Genomic DNA, 22,693 nt, shown 5'->3' on the forward strand with positions numbered 1-22,693 from the left:
GTTCCAATACTTATGGAGGTAACTGTATTATTATGAAATGTCTCCATTCAAGAAACTAATGATGAACTTGACTTACTTACCCTAAAAAACATTTTGACCTTTTAATTGCATTTGTATTAGGTTTTAAGCCTGAGATGCGGAAAAATCTCCAAATACCGGCCATTTTGGACGCCATCTTGAATATCTCAGAGAGCACAAGGGGGATTCACGGGGACTTTTAGTATGTTATTCCTGGTATTCTGAACATATCCTGAAAAATTCAGCTTGTTACTAATTTGTTCCGGGTTTGACCCTATTTTGAGCTAATGCTCTTGGACTACTAGTCCCTACTGTATTATAGTAGTAACATTAATTTACAATTTACCTGTTGCTTAATTACGTATTAAGCAATGTATCAAAAAACTCACTGCAGAGTGTGAAAAAAAATCGTCACTACCAGAACAGGGAGAAAGACCCTGAAGAACAAGAAAACAGATATTTCATCTTCTTCATACAGACAACCAAAAACCTCCATCATTGCCTTGATTCAATTTCAGTCTCCCAGAACATGGACAAAAGGACATTCAAAGCTTTTTTAATTATTTTTTTTTATTATACTTTTTAAACTCCCACCTTATTTTTTATTCCACATGGGTGACAAATAAGCCTGGGAGATATACATGAGCCACAGTATCAAAAGGTGCTTTGCGGAGTGTTTGACTTTTTTTTTCTTCTTCTGATGGTCACACCCCATTTCAATATTTAGTGAACACCACAGTCCCACTGTCCCGCTCACCGCCCTCCTCATGTTTACAGTAAACCTGGCGCCAAAACAAGACATGATTGTTGACGGTCCTTGTGGATGTGCAAAAAAAAAATGCCTCTGGCGGGTGGGTCGATTGAGCAGTGGAGTTGAGCACAAGTGTGGCTATCTGAGGTAAAACTTGCTAAAACAGACATCACATCAGCTTTGTCAGTGCTCCCCGGATTATTAATAATGTGTTCCAAGTGTGTCACATTGCTTACGGTATTCTGTCAGGTTAGTGAGTTATTCAGAGTCTTAATCAAGTAAGGAATTTGTCAGTACGTCATATAAATGCACTTATTTTGGGTAGGTTCCATCTCCACTGTCTGGTGAATGTGTATATCTGAGCGTGCGTGTGTGAGTGTGTGTGTATATATGTGAGCACACAATCCTTTGCAGCCATGTGTGTTCATGTGTCTGCGTGAGTGAGTGTGTGTGTGTGTGTGTCTTCAATTAGAATAGACAGCAGCAGCTGAAACTCGCATAGAACAAATGGGGTCAACAGATGCCAAACCCGTCCACACTGACTGGAAAGCCAGTTCAAGGGTCACCCACAAAATACTTCCAGAGGGTTAAGATCGAGACTGGTAACTGCATCTATTTCCGACTTGTTGTGTGCAGCACACTTGGAAACAACGTAAACAGCCCCCAAAATATTAAGACACAGTGCCTTCACAGTGCAATATGTACCATTGCATGTTCTGTTAACATATTTCCATACTACATAAATTACATACCATATGTATCAAGTACAAGGAAAATCTGTCCCTTTTCAAGGCAAGTTATGAATAACCATGTGTTGCATATGCACACATGTACATTCAGAATTTAAAGTCTAGTTTGGCATCTACTGTTCTACATAATGCAATGTGCAACTACAACTGCTTTTTTGGAAACAAAAAAGTGATCATTGCTGGTTTCAAATGATCCCATCCCCATACATTTCCCCTTTTTTAAAAATAAAGACATCGCTGTCTTGGCTTGAGCCACATTTGATCTAAATTACTTTCATTTTGAATGAGTGGCATACTTTTGTCGTCTCTTCCTGAAATGATCTGTTCTTCCCCAGCCTTTCTCCAGCCTTGGCAGAAGTCAGCATGCACAAGTCACTGATAATTGCACCCGTAACCCACAATGAACCATGGGGTACCATGAATATAGCAGAGAAGCCCAACCCTTGTTTTGCTGTGGTTACGTAACAAGCCATTTCTTTTTTTCAATGCAAATACCCAAACCCTAGTGGACTAAAAGTCGACGTGGAAGATATTCAGATTCCATGCCAAGTAAAACTATTACCAACCCGCCGATTAGCAAGCTCCCAACGACCCAGCATTGCAACACTACTCATAAACATTTTAGGTCTCCCCCTGGTCATAAGTGAACTTACGTTCCCACTCCCAATCACATTCCCAAATCCCTATCTCAAAATTGCCCCCAGTTTCCAATGCAACGGCACACTACACTTGCGTCATTTCCGACTGATGTTGTATACAGAGTGGGTGATGGTGGTGGGGGTGAGTGAGTAATTGATGGTGGTGGTGGTGGTGCGCCACCTTTCCTATGGCAAACTGCTTGTTAGGGAACGCGGATCCGGAACAGGCCCTGCTTGAGCTGCAGGCGGAACAGCTTGCAGTTGGCGAAACGGAGCGAGGCACAACCCGTCTTGCAGAGGTCAGAGGTCACCATCCCCTTGGTGCGATGCCAAGTGCCCGTGCTGCGGCGAAACTCCCGCACGTAGTCATACGCAGTCCCTGCGACACAACATACACACACACAGATACACAGAGAGAGAGAGAGAGAGAGAGAGAGAGAGAGAGAGAGAGAGAGAGAGAGAGAGAGAGAGAGAGAGAGAGAGAGAGAGAGAGAGAGAGAGAGAGGCAGACAGAGAGTTTCCATTAGGCCTGCTCAACTTGTTCACAATGTATATTTATGGCACAGGAGAGATTGAGTGACATTTAGCGCCCGCTCTCGTCATCTCCAACACACTGTAAGCAGAGCAGAGCAGACCAGCGTTGAACTAAACAAACATGGAATATTTTCGGCGGGCAAATGTCAAGAGCGAGAGATAAAATTAAGCTACGCAAAACCCAGGGATATTTTAAGTAAGTGGGGGAGTCAAAAAATCCCCTGACGAAAAATGTGTCCCTCCAAACGCTGCTCCAAGGGGTGGGATGACGTTGGATGGGCATGGCGATTCACGACTCACTCGTGTCTGTTGTGCTGCAACTACTAAACAGTATGGTGGATCCTCTGGGACAAGCCTGTGTTTGGTTTGGGCACTGGGTATTTCACAACATTCCTCTGTTTTTTTTTCCGTTTTTTTTTTTTTTTAAAACCTCATTTAATAACTACCAGGCATGGTTCCCTTTTGGTCATTGTTTGGTCATCTACATATATCTAGCATGAGAATTCATGTTTTTTTTTGTTGTTACAGGAAACAATAGTTAAATAAAGAGTTGTGTTGTGTAATTTAATTTTCCTTGCTAATAAGGCCTCTTGCTCTCGAGAGGTCTTACAGTAATGACATTAAATACATACATGACGTAAACAGTCAGTGCTGTCACATTGACACTCACACAGGGATCTACAGACATGTGCAGTGTTGTTGATTAAATAATGTATTAAAAAAAAACATGCATCAAAATACCCCATATTTTTAAGGGGGTTGTAGAGGTAGGTACATCACATACAGGTGTGAGGCTAAAAACGTTGGATTATGTTCTATAAGGAACCCCCCCAGTTTATGCTACGTTTTAAGACAGAGATAGATACGTTTGTTTCATACGTTGATCCGATTCTTCCACATTGGTAAGCTTAGCATGAACAGATAAAGGAACGCAGAGAATGGAAGGAGGCTCAGTTCGTACGGCTATTATATCCGCTTTATCACTGCGCATAGTTGAGGCTCTGGGGCGTTCCACATGACAACGGTGGAAACCGTGAGGTTTCACAGTTGCAGTCTGTCAACTTTACCAGGACCTGAACACAAGTATACTTATAAAAACATATTCGAAAGTGGAAAATGGAACCCTTTAAGCTGTGAAGACAGGGCGAAAATGGGTCTTTATGAAAACACTGGACACATTTCATTCTCTATGAAGCTTCGGTCGGTCTGCACGCTGCCCTCCAAAGCCTGCACCACATCCTCAGTGGCAATAAATAGAAAATCTATTTTTGATTGTCAGACACATCATGGTTATCAGGAGGACATTATTTATTGGAGACATCAGTAGCGTATGCCTTTAATGGGTTTGTTTGATGTAAAGAGATTCTAAATCCTACTTCGTCCATAGAGGTCCTCTAATCTACGTCATAAACATAAAAAAATGCCACGTTGGTAGCATAGGAGATCTTTGCTCTCTGTACTCGGAATGGCAAAAGGGAGAGGCAATAAAGATCAACAAAAGATACTGCTCAGGTTTATTTAAATGAAATAATTGAAGTAAGTGGGGGGGGGGGGGGGTAAAAAAATCCCACTGACGAAAAATGTGTCCCTCGGCCTCTACACGGTGCTCAGAGGTGGGTGGGATGACGTTGCCTGGTCTTGGCGAACTACAACTCACTTGCGTTTGTTGTGTTGCAACTACTCTCCAAGATGGGAGAAGGTTATGCAAGAAATGCGTGTGGATGCAAGTCAGCTTTAAAATGCAAAGGGAAAAAAAAAAGCTCTTTCAAAAACCACTCCATTGCTGTGCAGACAACATCCAAATCTCAGCCCTGTTTAACTTACCGGTGTCCAGGTCTCCCACCACGTAGATGCTGGCCCCTATAGGAACGGCTCCGTACACGAAGGACGAACTGGTCTGGGCACAGAGGCTCTGGTCATCCAGAAGCATCCACCTATGAAGCAAGGGGCAGAGACATAGATGAGAAAGGGGAATTGGTGAAGGCTGGGTGTTTACTGATACTGCGGTTTCTAATTTCTTATTTTCTAAAATGAATTGATGAAAAACAAAAAAAATATGGTTGGAATTTCAAACACTTCCTTTTGTGGTATGTTGTATACAAAGAAACAGAATTAGGATCGAAGATCCCTGTTTCAACCACAGCTATTTGTGGTCAACAAACTGGTTTCCTAGACGGCATCCAGCATGGTAGCAGATGATCAACTACTTAAGGTAGATGACATCAACATTGTGGGTCTTACCATATTTAGACTTAAGACTTATTTAGACTTTTGCCATAAACACTTGAAGGAACTTGTGATTGTGGCCACCTTTGCAGCTCGTCGTGGTAGAACTCAGATTTGCAGGTGGTCATCTGGCTGGACTCTGGGTTATCTGTGTCACGACTCCTCACGCCACCAAAGACATACAGCTCCTGTCCCACACCACAGGCCACGGAGCCAAACCTGAGAATACACGTGCACGTGCACACACACAGACACACACACACACACGCGCAATATAATTAATAATAAATACACAGAAGCTGTAGTTCGTCTTATTATCTCAAACACTGAATTCTGACAACATGGATGATTAAAAATGGCACCATTTTCAAAACAAACAAAGACTGCAGTGTAAATAAGGGTTCTGGTGGCTCCCATGCAATGTTGTTCTGTACAAAAGGACACCTCAAAAACATTAAAAACTTCCATTAACTCCTCTGGTTCTTAATTCATCCTTAAAAGTCTATAAAAGTCCTCCATGATAACCTGAACAGCTTCTCTCCTGCCTTGTGCCTGAAGGGTCTAAAATGTTTGGTTACAAACAACATCTAAAAATGTCTCTCCAATTCCCATGGAGTTAGTTTCCGCTCACAGAAGAGCATAGCTTTGGGCATAGGGCATAAGTGTTACACACTGGGTGACGGTAGACTGACTGGATGAACTAGCTGGAAATTTCTGGAAAGTTTTGTCATATCTCGGCGGAACACAGCTCCCTCCTCGGAGACGAGCGTCACAGAGAACCGCTCAAAACAACACCACTTCCTTTGTTTCCACTTTACACATCTGCCAATGGGGAAGGCGTGTTGAAACAAGGACTTTTTTCGCCATACGCATATCACGTATACATGGCAATCCCATCATTACCAACATCCCATGCGGACAGCAATTCTCTGAATAGCTCTATTTCTCATAAATAGCCCATTTCGTAAAGTGCTGATTCATTGATTGCGAAAGCCAGACAGAATAGTTTACTCCAGTATACTATGAGAAACACTTCCCCTCAGGCTATATGATTCTGTGTTGTCATAGATTGAGTCAAGAGAAATTTAAACCATATCCCATGAATAAAGGTCACAAAGTTTAGTCGTGACGTACAGACATGTTGAAAGTCGAGAGACACTGGATTTCATTCACGCGCTGTTCGACTGCCACTGTAAGTCCACTACCAATTTACCAAGGTTTGGTAACCTTGGTAACCTTGTATGGCATACTGTCCCTTGACCATACAGCCAGTATTTCCCAAACTTGTTCTTCTCTCGTGACACTCCGTTTACTATGAGGAAATCTTACAGCACACCACCATGACATTAATCATAATAAGACAAAAAACTGCGACATAACAGGTTTATTGCTGTTCGTTGCCCAACCCCACCCCTCACGCCGACGCAAAAAAACCCCAAACGCTGGTGTTTTGACACATAACGTTAATATTGGCGAGCTTTGCGTGAACATTAGTACTGACTGAGCCTACTGCTCACTGCTTTAATTCTCTCATGTTTTCTATTCAGCACGACAAAAGGTTCATGGTCAATCCTTCCTTTCAAAGTGAATACCTTTCTACGCTATTCTGGTACACAAAGAATGGCAGTTATTAGCAGACAATCTTTTGCTACTTCTCAATGCTGCCATATTGTTGTGTGACCCTGTTTGAGGCATGATAGGCTTGCATGTGAGGATAACATCATATCTACAGGAGCAAACATGCAAAACTGTATACAGATTTAATGGTCAGGTGGATTTAGAAGGTAACGTTATTAAATGCAAACTGTTATCATCAAGGACAATTTACATTTTCTTTTGACGTGATTTTTTCCCCCAACGCAGCCCTCATAGCCCTCATGGACACAGTTTGGGTAATACCGCCTTAGCGGGCGATCTGACAGGACGCGCTGCATAGAGGTGCACTATGTTTTCATAAAAAACGCGAATGACACTGGGCACTTTTTTTGCTTTGGATCAAACCTTTTTTGAAAAATGCGAAGACGCACAAAGCGCAGAAGGCGCACAAGATGCAAGGTGCTCTGTCTGGACACATATGCAACGCGCAAAGCGCTTCCTCCTGTCTGACCACCCCCGTCTCTAGACATTGTGGCGTGTACCTTCTCTCTTTGAGGGGGCAGAGGGCAGTCCACTGCTGCATTTTAGGGTCGTAACACTCCACCGAGTCGTACAGCTTGCCGTACGAGCCTCCGCCCATGGCGTAGATCTTCTTCCTCATGGTGGCGTAGCAGCCAATCTAAACACAACAGATCAGCACATCAGAACACACAACACAACACCAGGAGAGTGTGAGTCATACACCTGACGGCACGTATACAGTGTGTGTATAGTGTGTGTATAGTGTGTGTGTGCATCTGTGTGTGTGTGTGTGTGTGTGTGTAAACGTGAGTGCTTACATGTGGTTGTGTGTGTGTGTCTGGTGTAGCCAGTTCTGCTGATTGTGTGTGTGTGTGTGCATGTGTGTGTGTGTGTCTATGCATGTGCCTGTGTGTGCGTGTTTGCATGTGTACGTATGCAAGTATGCCTTGTGTCCTTGTCTGTGTTGGTGTGTGTGTGTGTGTGTGTGTGTGTGTGTGTGTGTGTGTGTTTGTGTAAAGAGATGAAGAGAGATAACGAAGTGAGAGAGAGAGAGAGAGACACACCTTTCGAACCATGGTCATATCAGGAAGTGCAGTCCAGGTGTTAAAGTGAGGATCATACACCTCAACAGTGAGCAGCTCACAATCCTCACTCTCCCCCCCAAGCACATACACCAACCCATCCAGTTCAACTATGCCAAAGTGCTGACGAGCCTACGGAGACACACACACACACACGCACACACGCACACACGCACACACGCACACACGCACACACGCACACACTGATTTTACATTTTACATCAGCACATTACTGACACCTGGTGGAAAATGTGGCCACAGTTTCACATCTTACATTTAATAGAAAAATATATTGAATTTACATCGTACCATCATCTTTTCAATAAAACAAAAGGTAAAATGTACTTATACAAAATCAATACTAATCATACATATAATATTATACATATATACAGTATGTCTTAACTGTAGTTATTAGAAGGTAAGGCCATCTACATAATGTCATCTACAGATGGCAGCCATGTTGTGGGAGATTTTATAACGTGCTGGACGTACTCCCCCTAGTGGGCAACTATAATACATGCAAAACTTGACCATCATACAAAAAAGCACCAGAAGACAGTGTACCAAGTCAACCTCACAGCATCCATACCACATCAGTGCATCTATACCATAGTGTGATTTGGGGTATGTTGTCAGCTGTATCATAGGGGGTAAACTGTTAACTGTTATATATAGGGCATGTTGTCACCTGCTTTGTAGGGGGGTTGTTGTTTGGTATGGGGTATATCCATATGGTGTATGTTGTTTCCCATGACATTACCTGTTTCATAGGGGGTATGGGACTCCAAGAGTTGAGTTCCGGGTCGTATTTCTCCCCACTGCTCAGCACGGTTTTGGCATCATCCATCCCACCCACTGCAAACAGGTAGCCCTCTGATACACACATACACACACAAACACACCACAGGAAAGAGAGTTATACTTCTGAAAACACCAGACACAGGCTTGGTGACTGATACATGTTGGATAGATGTGTGTAAAAAGTTAAAGCTAAAGTTGACTGACATATAGCAGCCACTTTGATCCAAAGCGAAACAGACTTGTAAAGGCAGGAATCAACCCCTGGTCGACCAACTGTCAGTTGGTAGTGATACCTCTGCTCCGTCACACCTTTAAGAGTATAAATAATTTCTCAAACTTATGAGACTATTTAAAACAAGACAACGCTTCAACTTTTTTTGCTGTTGTTGGACACATACATATACAACTGATGCTTTTTTTGAGTCGTCATCTTTCTTTGTTGCTAGATTTTCAGGATGTGGAGTTCTGATGTCTGACATGAAAGTTTTTAGGATTATTTGCATGAAACTGGTTAATGCCAGTATTCTAGAGCAGACATAAACTGATCAACATCAACAACAACAACATCTACAGACAGTTGGACTGATAGCCAAATGAGATTGAAATGACTAAACAGATCCATGTGACTCATGTGGTCACAGCTCAAAACTTGATTTGAAGTTTGTGAATGATGAAGTGGTGTTCTTGTCACGTCGAGGGAAGGCACTAGAACAGCCTGTGGCCATAGGCCATGCCAGGTTCCCCAAGCGGTCTTCAGACGTGAACTGTCTCAAATGATCTCCCAGAGATGCAAAGAAACAGCTGGGTTCCCTAACATGGATTGAGCCCAGTCCTGGATTAAAATCTCTTTTTCAGTAGACATATCAATTTCGGTTCAACTAGTCTTAATCCAAGTACAGGAAATGGGCCCAGAGAGTTAAGTAATGGCTTGAGGGTGACTCCCCTGAGATTAACAGGCACTTTAGGTACGGAGGAAATGCCTTTTCAAACCAGACACTTAAGCTGTAACTCAGAGCCTTGTGGGAGACTGATTAAAGATCCTTTCACACTAACCAAACAAACGCCTACCTTCTCTACACTCATATGGTGTCTGTCATGAGTCTAGGATAATGAGAGGAGTAATAAATATAATTTACACTGCAGTAACTTTTTAAAGAGTTTGTACAAAAAAATGAAATACTTATTATAGGTAAATACTTAGCGCTGTTTTTATAGTTAACTCGTTCTGTGTCATCTTATTCTGATGCCAAATGTTGACATGAAGGACACGTAAACCCAGCAAAAAATGTAAACAACAAAAGTTTATACAAGCCTTTTACGATGCTGGCTTAGTAGTTTTTATACTGAAATGCCATTGGTTGAAGACTACAATCAACAACTCCCACTGGCTACAGGATGTTGGAGTTTGATGATATTCATTGGCATTTGTTAGGATGCTAGAAAATGGACACGCATACAGACCGAGACATCATTCACTTCAAGGTTACAGATATGGACAAAATGCATCAAAGGATGGGTGTATCCATTTTCGTATGAAAGGGGCCATAAATCAAGCTTTAGGTTGAACATAAATGGACATCAATACAGTCACATAGCATGATTTGAGTCAGAACGAGTCGAGTGTATACATGCAGGAGTTAGGCGAGCTTCTATCGCATTAACTGGGTGTGTTAGTCCGGCTGAAAGAACTTTATTTTTTTTCAATCTCAGTCCGAAAAAACATGTTTACATGCATTTTAAAAAGTTTAGTTTTTTTGTCGGACTAACACAATAATTTGTTTTTCTTGAGTGTCGCGTATACGTCACGGTCACTCACTGCCAGTCACTGACCTGCTGCGACTACCCCGTGCCCAACGCGGCCCACACTCATGGGCTCCAGGTCGATCCACACCTGCCGGTTGGGGTCGTACAGGGGGCACATGCCGCGCACCACTGGCAGAGGCTTCCGTGTGCTGTAAACAGGAAATAGGAAGCAGCAGTTACAGCAGCGCCGGTCCCACAGCAGTGACTCACACATGTTCAGTTCACACACACACAGGCATGAGAGCACGCACACACATACGCACTTACACATACGTACATAAGTACACACACACACACACACTGCAGCATGGCCATAATGAACTCTATTGCATAAGAGGAAAACCAAACACACCTTATGAACACATTCTCTCTCTCACACAAACACGTGCAAAAAAACAAGCTTACTGTATGTGTAGGCTATATGCACAAATGCACATAGATACAGTATTTATTCAACTATAACAAATTACATGAGCACATACAGTACAGCCAAGCATACACAATAATGCTTGTACATGCATACTTCCTCTCACTTCTCCCTTCCTTTGTCCTTTTGATCATCTCCCCTTTTTCCAAAACATAATGTTCTCTGCGTTCTCCCAGACCTCACTGCATTACCCTCGGTAAAAAGTTATCTCTTTGCTCAAGGCAAAATTACTGTTGTATTACCTGGCAACCATGGCACAAATCCTAATGCCATCGAGGCATAACGCCATTTTGAATCATTGGCACACTGAGTTCACAGCTACTGAAGAGACCTTGACCTTGACCTTGAGGAGATCTGGTCACTGAGGACAGCATTACTGCATCAACCGCACACTGGACCAAAGGCCTTTCCTCTTTTTTTTTCAAATTTATCAGGGCTGTTACAGTTTGCTCTTATCCCAGTCCCGTCGAGGGTGGGGTACTTAGCACACACAGGGATGCACGTTCATCACTGTACAACATCATATCCTCTGGGTGGAGGGAGCAAGCTCATCATAGAAGCAGCTCTATAGTTGTGTAACTGTTGCACTGTTGCACAATGCGTTGCACAGTTTACTTTACTTGCATCTTCTGTGCACTTGACAGGCTTATCAGAGGATTTGTTGACCTTATTGAGATCTTTTTCCAGTTGTGTGATATACAACTATATAAACAAGAGCTGAAACAGTAAACCCAGTCTTAGTAGCAACCCGTGGTGTATAGTTAAATATACTATGTTTTGTTTTGTCTGCAGTATTGGTTGCTCCGGGAAAAAAAATGCCAAGAGAGCTTGCGCGTCGTGCCTCTTGGCTGTTCTAAAATCAGTGCAAACGACACTCGGCCTCGCGGCTTATTGCTTAATTATAATACTGTATTTTATACATCGCTGCTTTAAAGGTGCACTCAGCGATTACACAGGAAGTCGCATTTGTTTAGGTTTATGTTTATATCTAAATTTACTAGCAGACACCCTTACCGTAATTTCCCAACTATTAGTCGCGGCTTATACATGGATTTTGCCAAATTTCTTCAGCTATGAGGGTTAATACACGGGGGCAGTTAATATGGTATTAAAATGGTTTTGTTTCTTTTAACTGGCATAAAACAGTGTCCTGCAGCTTATACACAATGCGGCTAATACACGGGAAATTACTGTATCCAAAACAACGTAAATTATATTTTAACCTAGGACCAAACGAAACACACCAGAGGGGTAGCTCACCCCCTTCAATATTTCTACAGAAACTCCACTTTTTCACAATTTGCACTGACGAAATGGGCAACAAGCGGTCGTGAGGAGATGATTGCTGCATGTGACAAAAAATGTTATGGGCCTGAAATCGCGTGCCCGTACGACGAAAGACTGCACCTTTAGTCGTGCCATTGTCAGAAAGAAGAAGTAGTACAGCAAGATAGAGCAGGCTTCAGTTTTAGTTTGGGTTGCAGACTCTCTGGAAATATTCCTTTTGTGGGAAGCCAGAGCATGTGACTGCGAATGTCATGGTGTGACTTACTGTTTGTAATTCAGTAACATAACAATCGTGACACAATGAGGCCTTTATGTGACTTGATAAATGACCCAAGCCAAACTTCTGACAATAGATTTCACTCCAAAACTTCTTTGTTTGTGTGTGTGTGTGTGTGTGTGTGTGTGTGTGTGTGTGTGTGTGTGTGTGTGTGTGTGTGTGTGTGTGTGTGTGTGTGTGTGTGTCTGTATGTATGTGAGACTGTGAGTGCATGTGTGGTTATGAGTAAAAGAGAGCAGCAGAATATACAGAAGACATTCAGCTGTATGTGGATGCCTATTTGTGTGTGAGTGAGACAAACCGAGAGAGAGAGAATGTGAATGTTCAATTAGTGAAATACAACGATGCACAAATGGGTGTGTGTCTGTGTGTGTGTGTGTGTGTGTGTGTGTGTGTGTGTACTCACCTCCTGTCCTCTCCTCCTACAGTAACTATGCACTCAGAGTAGCCTCGCGGTTTGAAAGCGGCGAGCATGGCTTCCCCCTGCTGGCTGTTCCCTGCCAGTGCATCGCTGCAGCACTCCCCGATCACCTCCCTCATCAGGGGGTCGGCCATCATCTGATCCCGTAGGTACCCAGTATCCAGCCCCTGCACCCACACTGACGACATCACTTCCTTCATGTGGACCTGCAAGAAAGAAGGGGGTGGTGGTGTGAAGGGGGGGGTGAAGACTGTTGTCCCTATGTGAGATAGACAGACAGACAGAGAGACTATCGGGGACAGGGGTAAAGAATGCTTGACTGGCAATTGTCGTTAGGATTAAGATCTTTAAATTCCCTTGGGGTTCAGTTCCAATTCACATGTGTTGTTCTCATGTTTCACTGACATCCTTGAAGACCTGTCCTGCTCGTCTTCTTGACTTGACTAGGCAAGAAAAGCTTCACATGTGAACATCTTTGTAACGTTTCCACAACTTTCAATGACCCTCACAGAAACGTTCACATTAACATACTTCAAAACAAACAAGACCAGCTTTATACTGTCAGCCATCAGTTTAGCTTCAAATTCATGCCATAACTCAGCCAATCAGGAGAGCACATTGTATGTCATGTTTTATAGGTGTATCTTCATGTTATATTCATGTTCGGTTATATGAGGGAGAACTTGATATACAAGCTGAAAGATCTGCTGTCACCATAACCTGTCTGTGAATGTCTTTGTACTATGTTGGGAGGTGTGGGAGGAGAGTGGTGGTGGGGGGTGGGGGGTATGGGGAGGGGGGTGTGGTGGGTGGGGAGGGCAGGGGTTTCAGTAAGTAAAATTGTTTGTGTGTGCTTATATGTAACATGTTATTTCATGTTATTGATGATATTTTTGGCAATACAAAATTTAATGAGAAAAAAAAAAAAAATGTTCGGTTATATGTATGTTTTCCTTGAACTGGCTGCCCAGAGATGCATAACACATTTCAATGTAAACTGACAATAAAAGTAGTATTGTAGGCCCCAGCCGTGGTGCGGCTGGCTGGGGCACCTGCACCGCACGCCGGCCACCCGGGTTCGATTCCCGCCCCGTGGTCCTTTCCGGATCTCACCCCAGCTCTCTCTCCCACTCGCTTCCTGTCATTCTCTCTACTGTCCTGTCCAATTAAAGGCAAATAAAGCCCCAAAAAATTATCTTTTAAAAAATAGAATAAAAGTAGTATTGTATTGTATCATATCACATCCTAGAACTATCACTTAACATATGATTGTGCACACTGGCCTATCTAGAGACTTAGTGGTGTAGGTGGGGCTGCAGGAAAACGGCGGGTTTGTAGTGCACAAGAAGGAGCCTTCAGGGGCACGCCCACCATTGTGATGTAACCGGAGAGTGATTGCGAGGTCAGAAGCTAAACCAACAGCTTTTGCACTATAAACCACTGGTCCATTAGGGGGACTAAAAGCTAAGATGCTTGAATTCAGCTTGAGGTGTAAGTGTCCATCATGAAGCCACCTGTTTGACTGGTGAGGCTGGTCTTAATTGAAGACAGGCTAATTTAACGTCAGATGAAAGAGAAGGGTGGGAGGGTGCTTTCCCATTGCAAACTATGGTAACCCCACCAGTCACAGGTGTACAGCTTATGCAGTGAAATACCTGAGGAGTGGGGGATTGCCATGCTGCCTCAGGTGTGTGTGTGTGTGCGTGTGTGCGTGTGTGCGTGTGTGCGTGTGTGTGTGTGTGTGTGTGTGTGTGTGTGTGTGTGAAAAACAGCTTTACTGTGTGTGCGTCTGACTCTGTGTGTGAATGTCAGCTTTTGCCCTAGGCAGGGCTCATCCCCACTGTCTCGGCATTTAAAGCACCATCACGCCAATTTTCACACAGTCAGGCTCAAAAGTCAGGTTTACCGCACCGCTAACCCTGAAGTTTACAGTACACACTGTAGGCAACATCTACACACAGAGCAACTAAACCACCGCCTTCACCTTCACCTACAAAAGCAGAGAAACCACAGACACTGTATACAGTACATCTCCTACAACACAATACGTGCGGAATTCAACCACAAGCTGAGCATCCAGCTTTTTGATATTTTGTATTTTGGTGCACTCTAGAGATAAGCCGCTGTAATTTAGGCATATGCCACATCAAAGGACATGCTCTAAGGGCCCTCAGAGGGAATAGCATATCCCGGCCTCCATATAAAGCCCATTATTATCTGTGTGCTATTCTCAACTTGTTCAGACTCTGCTGATAAGCGCCAGCTAAGCATACTGTATATGGGGAAAATGGTTACAATGCATGTCTGATGACAAGGTTATAACTTATACACTAAGATGCAATAATGGGCAAACAGTGACCACGTCTGAGTAAGACTGTGGTAATTACCAAAAGCTCAGTCTTCTTTTTATGGAAGATTACTGACCCAGCACTGGGTCAGTGGCACAGGTCCAAAGCACTTTCATCAAGGCATCTCGTCACTTGGAGATACAATGATAAGGAATACATAGCTCCCACAGCTGTGACTTTAAAGGGACACTTCACCGATTAGCATTAAGCTTTGTATCTTTAGAAAACCAGGAAGTCCTATTCATGGATTTCATTGAAATCCGTATTTCTCCCATCTCAAGGCAAACTGAGGGAATGATGCATGACCATTCAAAAAAATTACTGGTTCTCTAAAGATACAGTGGCTCAGGAGGTAGAGGAGTCGTCCAGTAACTACATCTAGACATCTAGATTAACCCTTTCAGCTTAGTATGTTGGCATTGAGGGTAACAACTTGGTAACTACAAGACCCTTCACTGAAGTATATTGTTATTACAGCGAAGATTAAAGGGACACTTCACCGATTAGCATTAAGCTTTGTAATGGTAATGGTAATGGACTGCATTTATATAGCGCTTTTATCGGCTTCTGCAAGCACCCAAAGCGCTTTACATATCATGCCTCACATTCACCCATTCACACACCGATGGCGGAGGCTGCCATGCAAGGCGCCAACCTGCTCATCGGGAGCACCGGGGTTAGGTGTCTTGCTCAAGGACACTTCGACAAGGTCAGGAGGAGTTGGGCTCGAACCAGCAACCTTCCAGTTACTGGACGACTCCTCTACCTCCTGAGCCACTGCCGCCCCATCTTGTATCTTTAGAGAACCAGTAATTTTTTTGAATGGTCATGCATCATTCCCTCAGTTTGCCTTGAGATGGGAGAAATACGGATTTCAATGAAATCCATGAATAGGACTTCCTGGTTTTCTAAAGATACAAAGCTTAATGCTAATCGGTGAAGTGTCCCTTTAAAGTCACAGCTGTGGGAGCAACCACCATAAAGGCCCAAAGGCCTTTCGCCGAAGCATTAAAGGAGCTATATGTAACTCTGTAAGATCCCTGTTGTCTTGAACACAGTTGCACCCAGCAGCACTCTTCCAGTGCATTGAATTTAGCACAGTGCCACAAGAGGTAAAAAGTGGTATTACAAGAGAACTGGCCCGCCCAGTGCTATCCGATTTGAATGCTAACTTTTAGTCAGTGCATATATGGGCAGCATACAGCATAGATGTGTTTATGACTTTTTTTTTCATCAAAACAATTATTTAAAAACTACACATAGCACTTTTAAGGGTAACGTGACTGTAATAGCACGGTTACAGCGTCGGCGGGCTCCTGGCGCTCGTGGTCTTACCCGCCTGGCCTCCAGGTCGTGGTTCAGCCAGCGCACCACAGCCTCCAGCACGTGCTTCTCGTTGCCCACGTTGAGCTTCTCCATGGCCAGCAGCTCGCACAGGCGCTCGGGGGGCAGCTCGCGGAACTCCTCGCTGGCCGCCACGTCGCGGAAGTGCGTCTGCAGGTGCTCGGTGGCGACGTGGTGAACGTGATGCAGGCAATAGTGCAGCGCGAACAGCCGGATGCCGATGCAGTTCTCCGCCGCGATGCAGCTCTCCAGGAACTGGCAGCACAGGCCCTTCAGGTCGGTCAGCAGCAACAGGTCGGCCGCCTGCACCATGTCCTGGATGGTCTCCTCGCTCAGAGACACCTGTGGTGGAGGCGGGTGGACACAGAGAGGACCACAGGCACAGAAACTTTTAACACCAAGTGGCAAGTGAACTGAGGGGTAGTTGTAGGACATAATCAGAAGTGGAGGTGTCCATTTAGAGCAAAGATCGTAGTGATCATATTGACTACAGTAATTTCCCGCATATAAGCCGTATTGTGTATAAGCCGCAGGACAGTGTTTTAAATGCAAGTTAAAAGAAACAAAACCATATTAACTGCCCCCCTGTACTAACCCCATAGCTGAAGAAATTTTGCAAAATCAATGTATAAGCCGCGTCTAATAGTTGGGAAATTACTGTACACAACCTTGTGGTATTTAATTTGTGTAATGCAAAACAACAATGGAAATCTAAGTGTGTGCATAAGAGTAGACGCTTACTCACTAGTTTTAAAACATTGCAAGTGACTGGAACAAGGAGTAACACGTCTCGACAGGCCCTGACACACACACGCGCGCACACATGCACGTACGCACGCACGCACGCGCACACACACACACACACACACACACACACACACACACACACACACACACACACACACACACACACACACACACACACACCTCGCCAGTGAAAATGTAATCCAGAATCTGTTTCATGATGGGGCTAGACACTCCCTGAAGCTCAATCCGGTACACCGAACCATCTTCTTTAGGTGGATTGTAGTTCAGCTTGGTCCTACACACAGAAAGAACTAGTCAGCATTCCAGTGAAATACCAGTCACAGTGGACTTGAACAAGTTTCTTACATTTCAACTGGTAGTGCCATACCAGAGGGTATTAGTGTAAATTGTGTTTAAACAAAAGTAAAGTGTGCATCACACTCAAATCTGTATGGTATGAACTGGTGAGAATTTGCATTCACAGGTTATAATTTGCATACAGATGCAACAGCCTGCAGCAAGGGGAGAAAGTGAGCGGCCCGGTCACACCCTCCTCACAACCATGTGACAGTTGCCAGCAAGATGAAGACACAACCAAGTACATTCTCTGAATCACGTCTGAATAAGACAGAATGCAATCTCTGCAATCTCTCACCACTCACTCACATTAGTCACACGCCCATTCTAGAACATACCTTATGTATGGACTGGCGGCTGCAAGTACGTTTTTCTGGACAGGAATTTCTTCGTCGTCGATTACCAAAACTGCATCTTGAAAACACTGCTCTAACTGAAAGGACCGAAGGGCCGTCAGAATCTTCCGGGAATGCTGTGGGTCTGATACCACCGAACCGACACGCCTTGTTTCGGGAGTACTTGACATTGTGCAATTCAATTCACGGACACTGTTAAGATAGCTGTCATCAACACAAGTTCCCTGGTTAACTAAAACGTTACAGTGAATAAACAGTTCTACGGACGTGGTCCCCTCGTGGTAACACTAAAGGCTAATATTACCATTGCCTCAAACTACTGAAATGCCACCTTTGTGTGGCACTGTGGGACGCTAGAGCGAGCTAGAATGATGAGCTAGCGACAGCTAATTGCCAAAAAGCTAGAAAGTAAACATTAACTGTTGTCTTGTCACATACCACATTAAGTGTTGAATAACAGACTAACGCATCGTGCACTGCTACCGGATCACTACAAGTTCGATGAGGCTATCTGATTGGTTCAGATGTATGCTGAAAATGGATTTCATGGTCCCAGACAGGGATCGACAGAGGCGTCCCGTGTTCCAGTTTGGCTGAAAAGCATGTTGTCTGCATAGGTTGACTGGTGAGGGTTGCTTACGTCACTGAGAGAGCTCTGCCCACCTTGAGCTCCAGATGTTGTCATTCGCAGATTCGTCATTTTCACGGAGATTGTCTGTGTCTGGCCCTACCTACCTACATGGTTCATATTCTGGAAGACACCAGAATATTTGGTGAGAACACTAAAAGTTGTGAAACAAGACAACAAGTGGTGTAGCGATTTTGCGTAGACACACTAAATTACAGATACAATATCAAGGAATAATCGCGTCTGAAGCCAGTTTATTGCAAGTGTTTGTAGTTGGAGTTAGGTTGTTAGTGCCTTGGTGCCTTGCAGCAAGAGTAGCCTACATGACTTTTGTTTGTGCTTGTTACAGATCAATATTGCGCAAAGGCAACGCAGATTCTCCAACGCACTGTGTCTGAACCACTGTCCTGACGTTCCAGCGTGACAACTAGTTATGATAACAAGTTCAACACTTTTGCATATGACTCAAAAGAGGAAATAAGGCTTGTTTGTTGTATATGGGATCGGACACATTGAGTAACCATTTAGGATCATTTGGACAAGCATTGGCTATTGAAAATGTTAAAATCAGCATGTGCTGTTCAAAATAGGCCTAGATGAAATTGGCTTTTTATGAAGTGCAAATGATACAATTAGCCTGTGTAAGTTTCGCGAATGTCCATGTCCAATCTGAACAGAATGCACCCAAGCAACTGAGAAAGATTAAGTCCCGCTTCCTGTGATTGGTTTGCAGACGTGCTCAGAGCTCCGCCCTATAATAACAGGTCTGTGCACGAAAATAATTGCGTCTTGCATGAGAAAAAAGTTTACCGTTCAGATGATTTAGCCTAGGCCTACTTACGCCTACAGCAGAAACAAAGCCTAGCCTCTATTTTTGTCCATACTGTACCAACACGGTCGTATCCCTCACGTCTATGATGCAGAAGGGACATCAGCCATTTTTAAACCACCCACCCACAGCATTATAGCAAAGTAGCCTAATTGCAACAATGAAAACCTCTCTTAAAATGAAAAACTTCTCAACAGTCAACTGATGTTAGCTGCAGCTTTGACCTGTGTAGGGTAGCAGTGGACAGTATGAGAAAGTATAACATGGGTGGATATATCGAATCAAGTTGAATTTATGTTTTCAAATCCAGTGAAAATGGAATGACGTGTTTTGACACTGGAATCACAGTGACAGAGGCTGAGGAAGAAACAAAGTGTCTGACAGGTCCTGATTATGAAGAAAACGAGATGGCCCCAAGGGGTTTATCCTATTAATAAAGTAAAATAATAGCCTAAAATCTTGGAAATGTAGAAAAGTCAACATATGAGGGAAAACAAATTTTACATCAGAACAAGTTGTTTCTCAAGATGAACACAATTTATTTTAGGCAAAATAGCCTATTGTGTCAATAGCCCTATATGGAGTAGCCTAGCTATAGCCTAGCCTATACGACAGTAAATCTGACTACATTTTCAAACAACTCACAGTGACATTCTGAAATGAAAGACAGATAGGCCTACATCTCAATTTCGCACTGATACAGTGAGGCTAAGTATTTAAACTCATAAGTATTTGAATGCTAAAGTTGACTAAAAAGAGGAATATGAAATCTTTGGAAATATCTTAATTGAAGAAGTATCCAACCTTTAAGGACACCAATTTCCTTGTGAATGAAATGATGTAGGCTATCGTAAATACATGTTTTTCCTTAAAATAAGTGCACCCCTATGTTAAGTTTCCATAGAGGCAGGTAGATTTTTATTTTTAAAGGCCAGTTATTTCATGGATCCAGGATACTATCCTGATAAAGTTCCCTTGGCCTTTGGAATTAAAATAGCCCCACATCATCACATACCCTTCAGCATGTAGAGATTATGGTCTTTTTTTCAGCTGGTTTGACTGGTTGCACTGAGCTCAGTGAGCATGAAACCAGCTAACAGGCTAACTGGAAAAAAAAATGGCAATCTCTAGACATGGTGGTATGATGATGTGGGGCTACTTTAATTCCAAAGGCCAAGGGAACTTTCAACATAGGGGTGTACTCACATATTCCCTCTGTATTTTAAGGAAGAACATTTATTTATCCACAATACATTATTCATTCACAAAGAAAATTGGTGTTTCTTAAAGGTTGGGTATGTCCCCATATTTTCACTTCAGGCATTATGATCAATTTCCAAAAGATGATCATATTCCTCTTTTTAGTCAACTCTAGCATGGGTTCAAAATACTAAAGGCGCCCACCGGACACGGCGTTCAGCCGATTGACGTGCAGGATTTTAGAATAGTTTTCTGACTGCAGCTGCCGCGTGGCAGACGTTTCTAGTGGGTTTTGCTCTGTTAAAAACAATGGATTCTAATTATTTTCCTGAAAGCGTTTATGAGCCTTTATGAGGCCTTTGAGCCTCACTGTATATTTTTCAACAATGGCCTTAAAGGAGACATTTTTGTCTTGATTTTCATGAATTAGGAGAGGTTGTGCATAACCAAAAAGCTATCATGAACATGAGGCATGGTTGTGACCTCCTTCATATGAACATCTTGAACTTAGAAATAGCCACTAAAAAATGGGCAAATTAGAACAAAGCCTGCTTGTGATGTCAGATATCTTGGTTGCCAAAGAGGGTGCCATTTAGTCAAATGGACCATTTCAATACCCAGCCTAAATATGAGGTTTTAATTGGGCTTGTAAAATTGCAATTGAGATTATTTTTTATGAATCAAAGTTATATAATATATCCTACTATTTTAACACCAGAGAACACAGAGCAATGCTCCATACATCCATTCTATGTCCTATTTAACAAAATTGGCCAGGGCTTGAGAAAAAGTGGTTATAATAGGGTGGCATGGACGTTGTCAGAGGGTTGATGATTTTGTGTTTTTATGATTAAAAGGGAAACAATTTCACAGTTGAATGTTTTGTTAACTAAAAAAGTTTTTATTTAGTTGTCAGCGAGCTAGCTTGGCTAACGCCAGACCTTATCTCAAGGTAGCATGGGTATAGCAGGCTATCAGCGAGCTGCATTAGTTCACTTCAGCATTGCAAGAAGTCCTGTCCTGAGCTACCAGTACCTAAACAAGGGACAGCTGTTTTTATTTGTTTATTTATATGATCAATGACAAATAGGCTAATTCACAGTTTCACACGCCCAGTGATGTTGGCCCTTTTTGTAACAATAGTGATTTTCCAATACAGTTTTAAATAGCACATACAAATTGGCCACACAAAAGCATCCCCCTTAAAATGGACCATAATGGATGCTGCTGCAATATCTATGATCAGAGCTGCCGGAAAGTGGCCAAGTGGCCTAACATACATGAGTGCACACAGCACACACACTCACACACACACACAGAAAATAAAGTAATCCACAAATGTGTTAGATAGAGTCATCAGTGCTCTCATTCAGTGCTACCAATATATTCAATTCTGCAAAGTATTGATAACTTCCTGCACAGACGTTGACATTGTTTTTGTTTTATTAATTACTAACTAGTCTGTTGCAAGCCATAATCCATTTGAATGTTCTCTTCTATTTCCCTTCATCAACTTTCTAAAAAAAAAGACTTCCTAAAACTTCTTGAATCTTGAGTTGACTTCCTTAAAAACACCATAGGCTAATGAGAAGATAGATAGATAGATAGATAGATAGATAGATAGATAGATAGATTCACACTGTAATTTAACAGTAAGGGTAATTTAAGGTGCATTGTAAATGCACCATCATGGAGAAATGACAAAATTCACATCTGTCAATACTGTTGGACCTTAACAGTTCCATTTAATTAGAACAGCAAACACAAAAAGAAAGCAATAAATAAACACAGACTTCAAAATCATAGTCTGATTCATTTTCTTATTTGAAAGCTTAACGGCCTGTGTGAGCAGGCTACTCTACTCAGAAAGGTTTTAGTCTGAACTAAAGTATGGCTAAAATTAATTATTTTGCTCATATGGCCCAGCCTAGTCAATTTGGGGCTTTGTTCTTTATAAATAATCGCCCATGACCTGTTAAAAAAACCCCCACTCAAACCCCGGGAAAGATGCAAAGTTTATTCACTGAAACCGCCTAACTGGTAATGTAAGCAGAGGCCAGCTGTGTGCACTTGTAAAGTTGTTATAATCCTTCGTTTTCTTCTAAACAGGAAAATACATAATATAAAGCATCATGCACGTATCTACAAATAATATAGTTTACCCTAACATCCCACCAAATCCCCCTTTTATGGAAATAGCTGCTCTTGGACGGCATTGTTGATAAAACTCTTAAAACTGTTGAATTTTTA

General features: G+C 42.8%; 1 protein-coding gene across 2 annotated transcripts; it reads right to left on the reverse strand.

The window, feature by feature from the left end:
* Positions 1-611: 611 nt before the first annotated feature.
* On the reverse strand, positions 612-18,373 carry gan (gigaxonin). Of its 2 annotated transcripts, XM_062547562.1 has the most exons (11): positions 17,769-18,373; positions 17,254-17,368; positions 16,318-16,668; positions 12,620-12,840; positions 10,250-10,371; positions 8,379-8,491; positions 7,598-7,747; positions 7,055-7,191; positions 5,001-5,135; positions 4,515-4,624; positions 612-2,535 (listed from the first exon to the last, which is right to left on the reverse strand). In XM_062547562.1, the coding sequence occupies exons 1-11, from the start codon at positions 17,954-17,956 to the stop codon at positions 2,360-2,362; spliced, it is 1,818 nt and encodes a 605-aa protein (XP_062403546.1). In that variant the 5' UTR covers positions 17,957-18,373; the 3' UTR covers positions 612-2,359. The 2 variants fall into 2 exon arrangements, with proteins under 2 accessions (XP_062403546.1, XP_062403547.1); XM_062547563.1 differs by lacking the exons at positions 17,254-17,368; positions 17,769-18,373 and adding an exon at positions 17,072-17,178.
* Positions 18,374-22,693: the final 4,320 nt, after the last annotated feature.

The sequence above is a fragment of the Sardina pilchardus genome, chromosome 10 (genome assembly GCF_963854185.1).
Source record: "Sardina pilchardus chromosome 10, fSarPil1.1, whole genome shotgun sequence".
NCBI classification, from domain to species: Eukaryota; Metazoa; Chordata; class Actinopteri; order Clupeiformes; family Clupeidae; genus Sardina; species Sardina pilchardus.

What these genes read in the sequence shown, in the direction of transcription:
- gan (XM_062547562.1), bottom strand. Translation starts at nt 17,956, where the DNA reads ATGTCAAGTACTCCCGAAACAAGGCGTGTCGGTTCGGTGGTATCAGAC. An exon ending in ACGACCTGGAGGCCAGGCGG is followed by an intron (nt 12,841 to 16,317) that starts GTAAGACCACGA and finishes TCTTTCTTGCAG; the next exon opens with GTCCACATGAAGGAAGTGAT. An exon ending in ATATGACCATGGTTCGAAAG is followed by an intron (nt 7,192 to 7,597) that starts GTGTGTCTCTCT and finishes TGTTGTGTTTAG; the next exon opens with ATTGGCTGCTACGCCACCAT.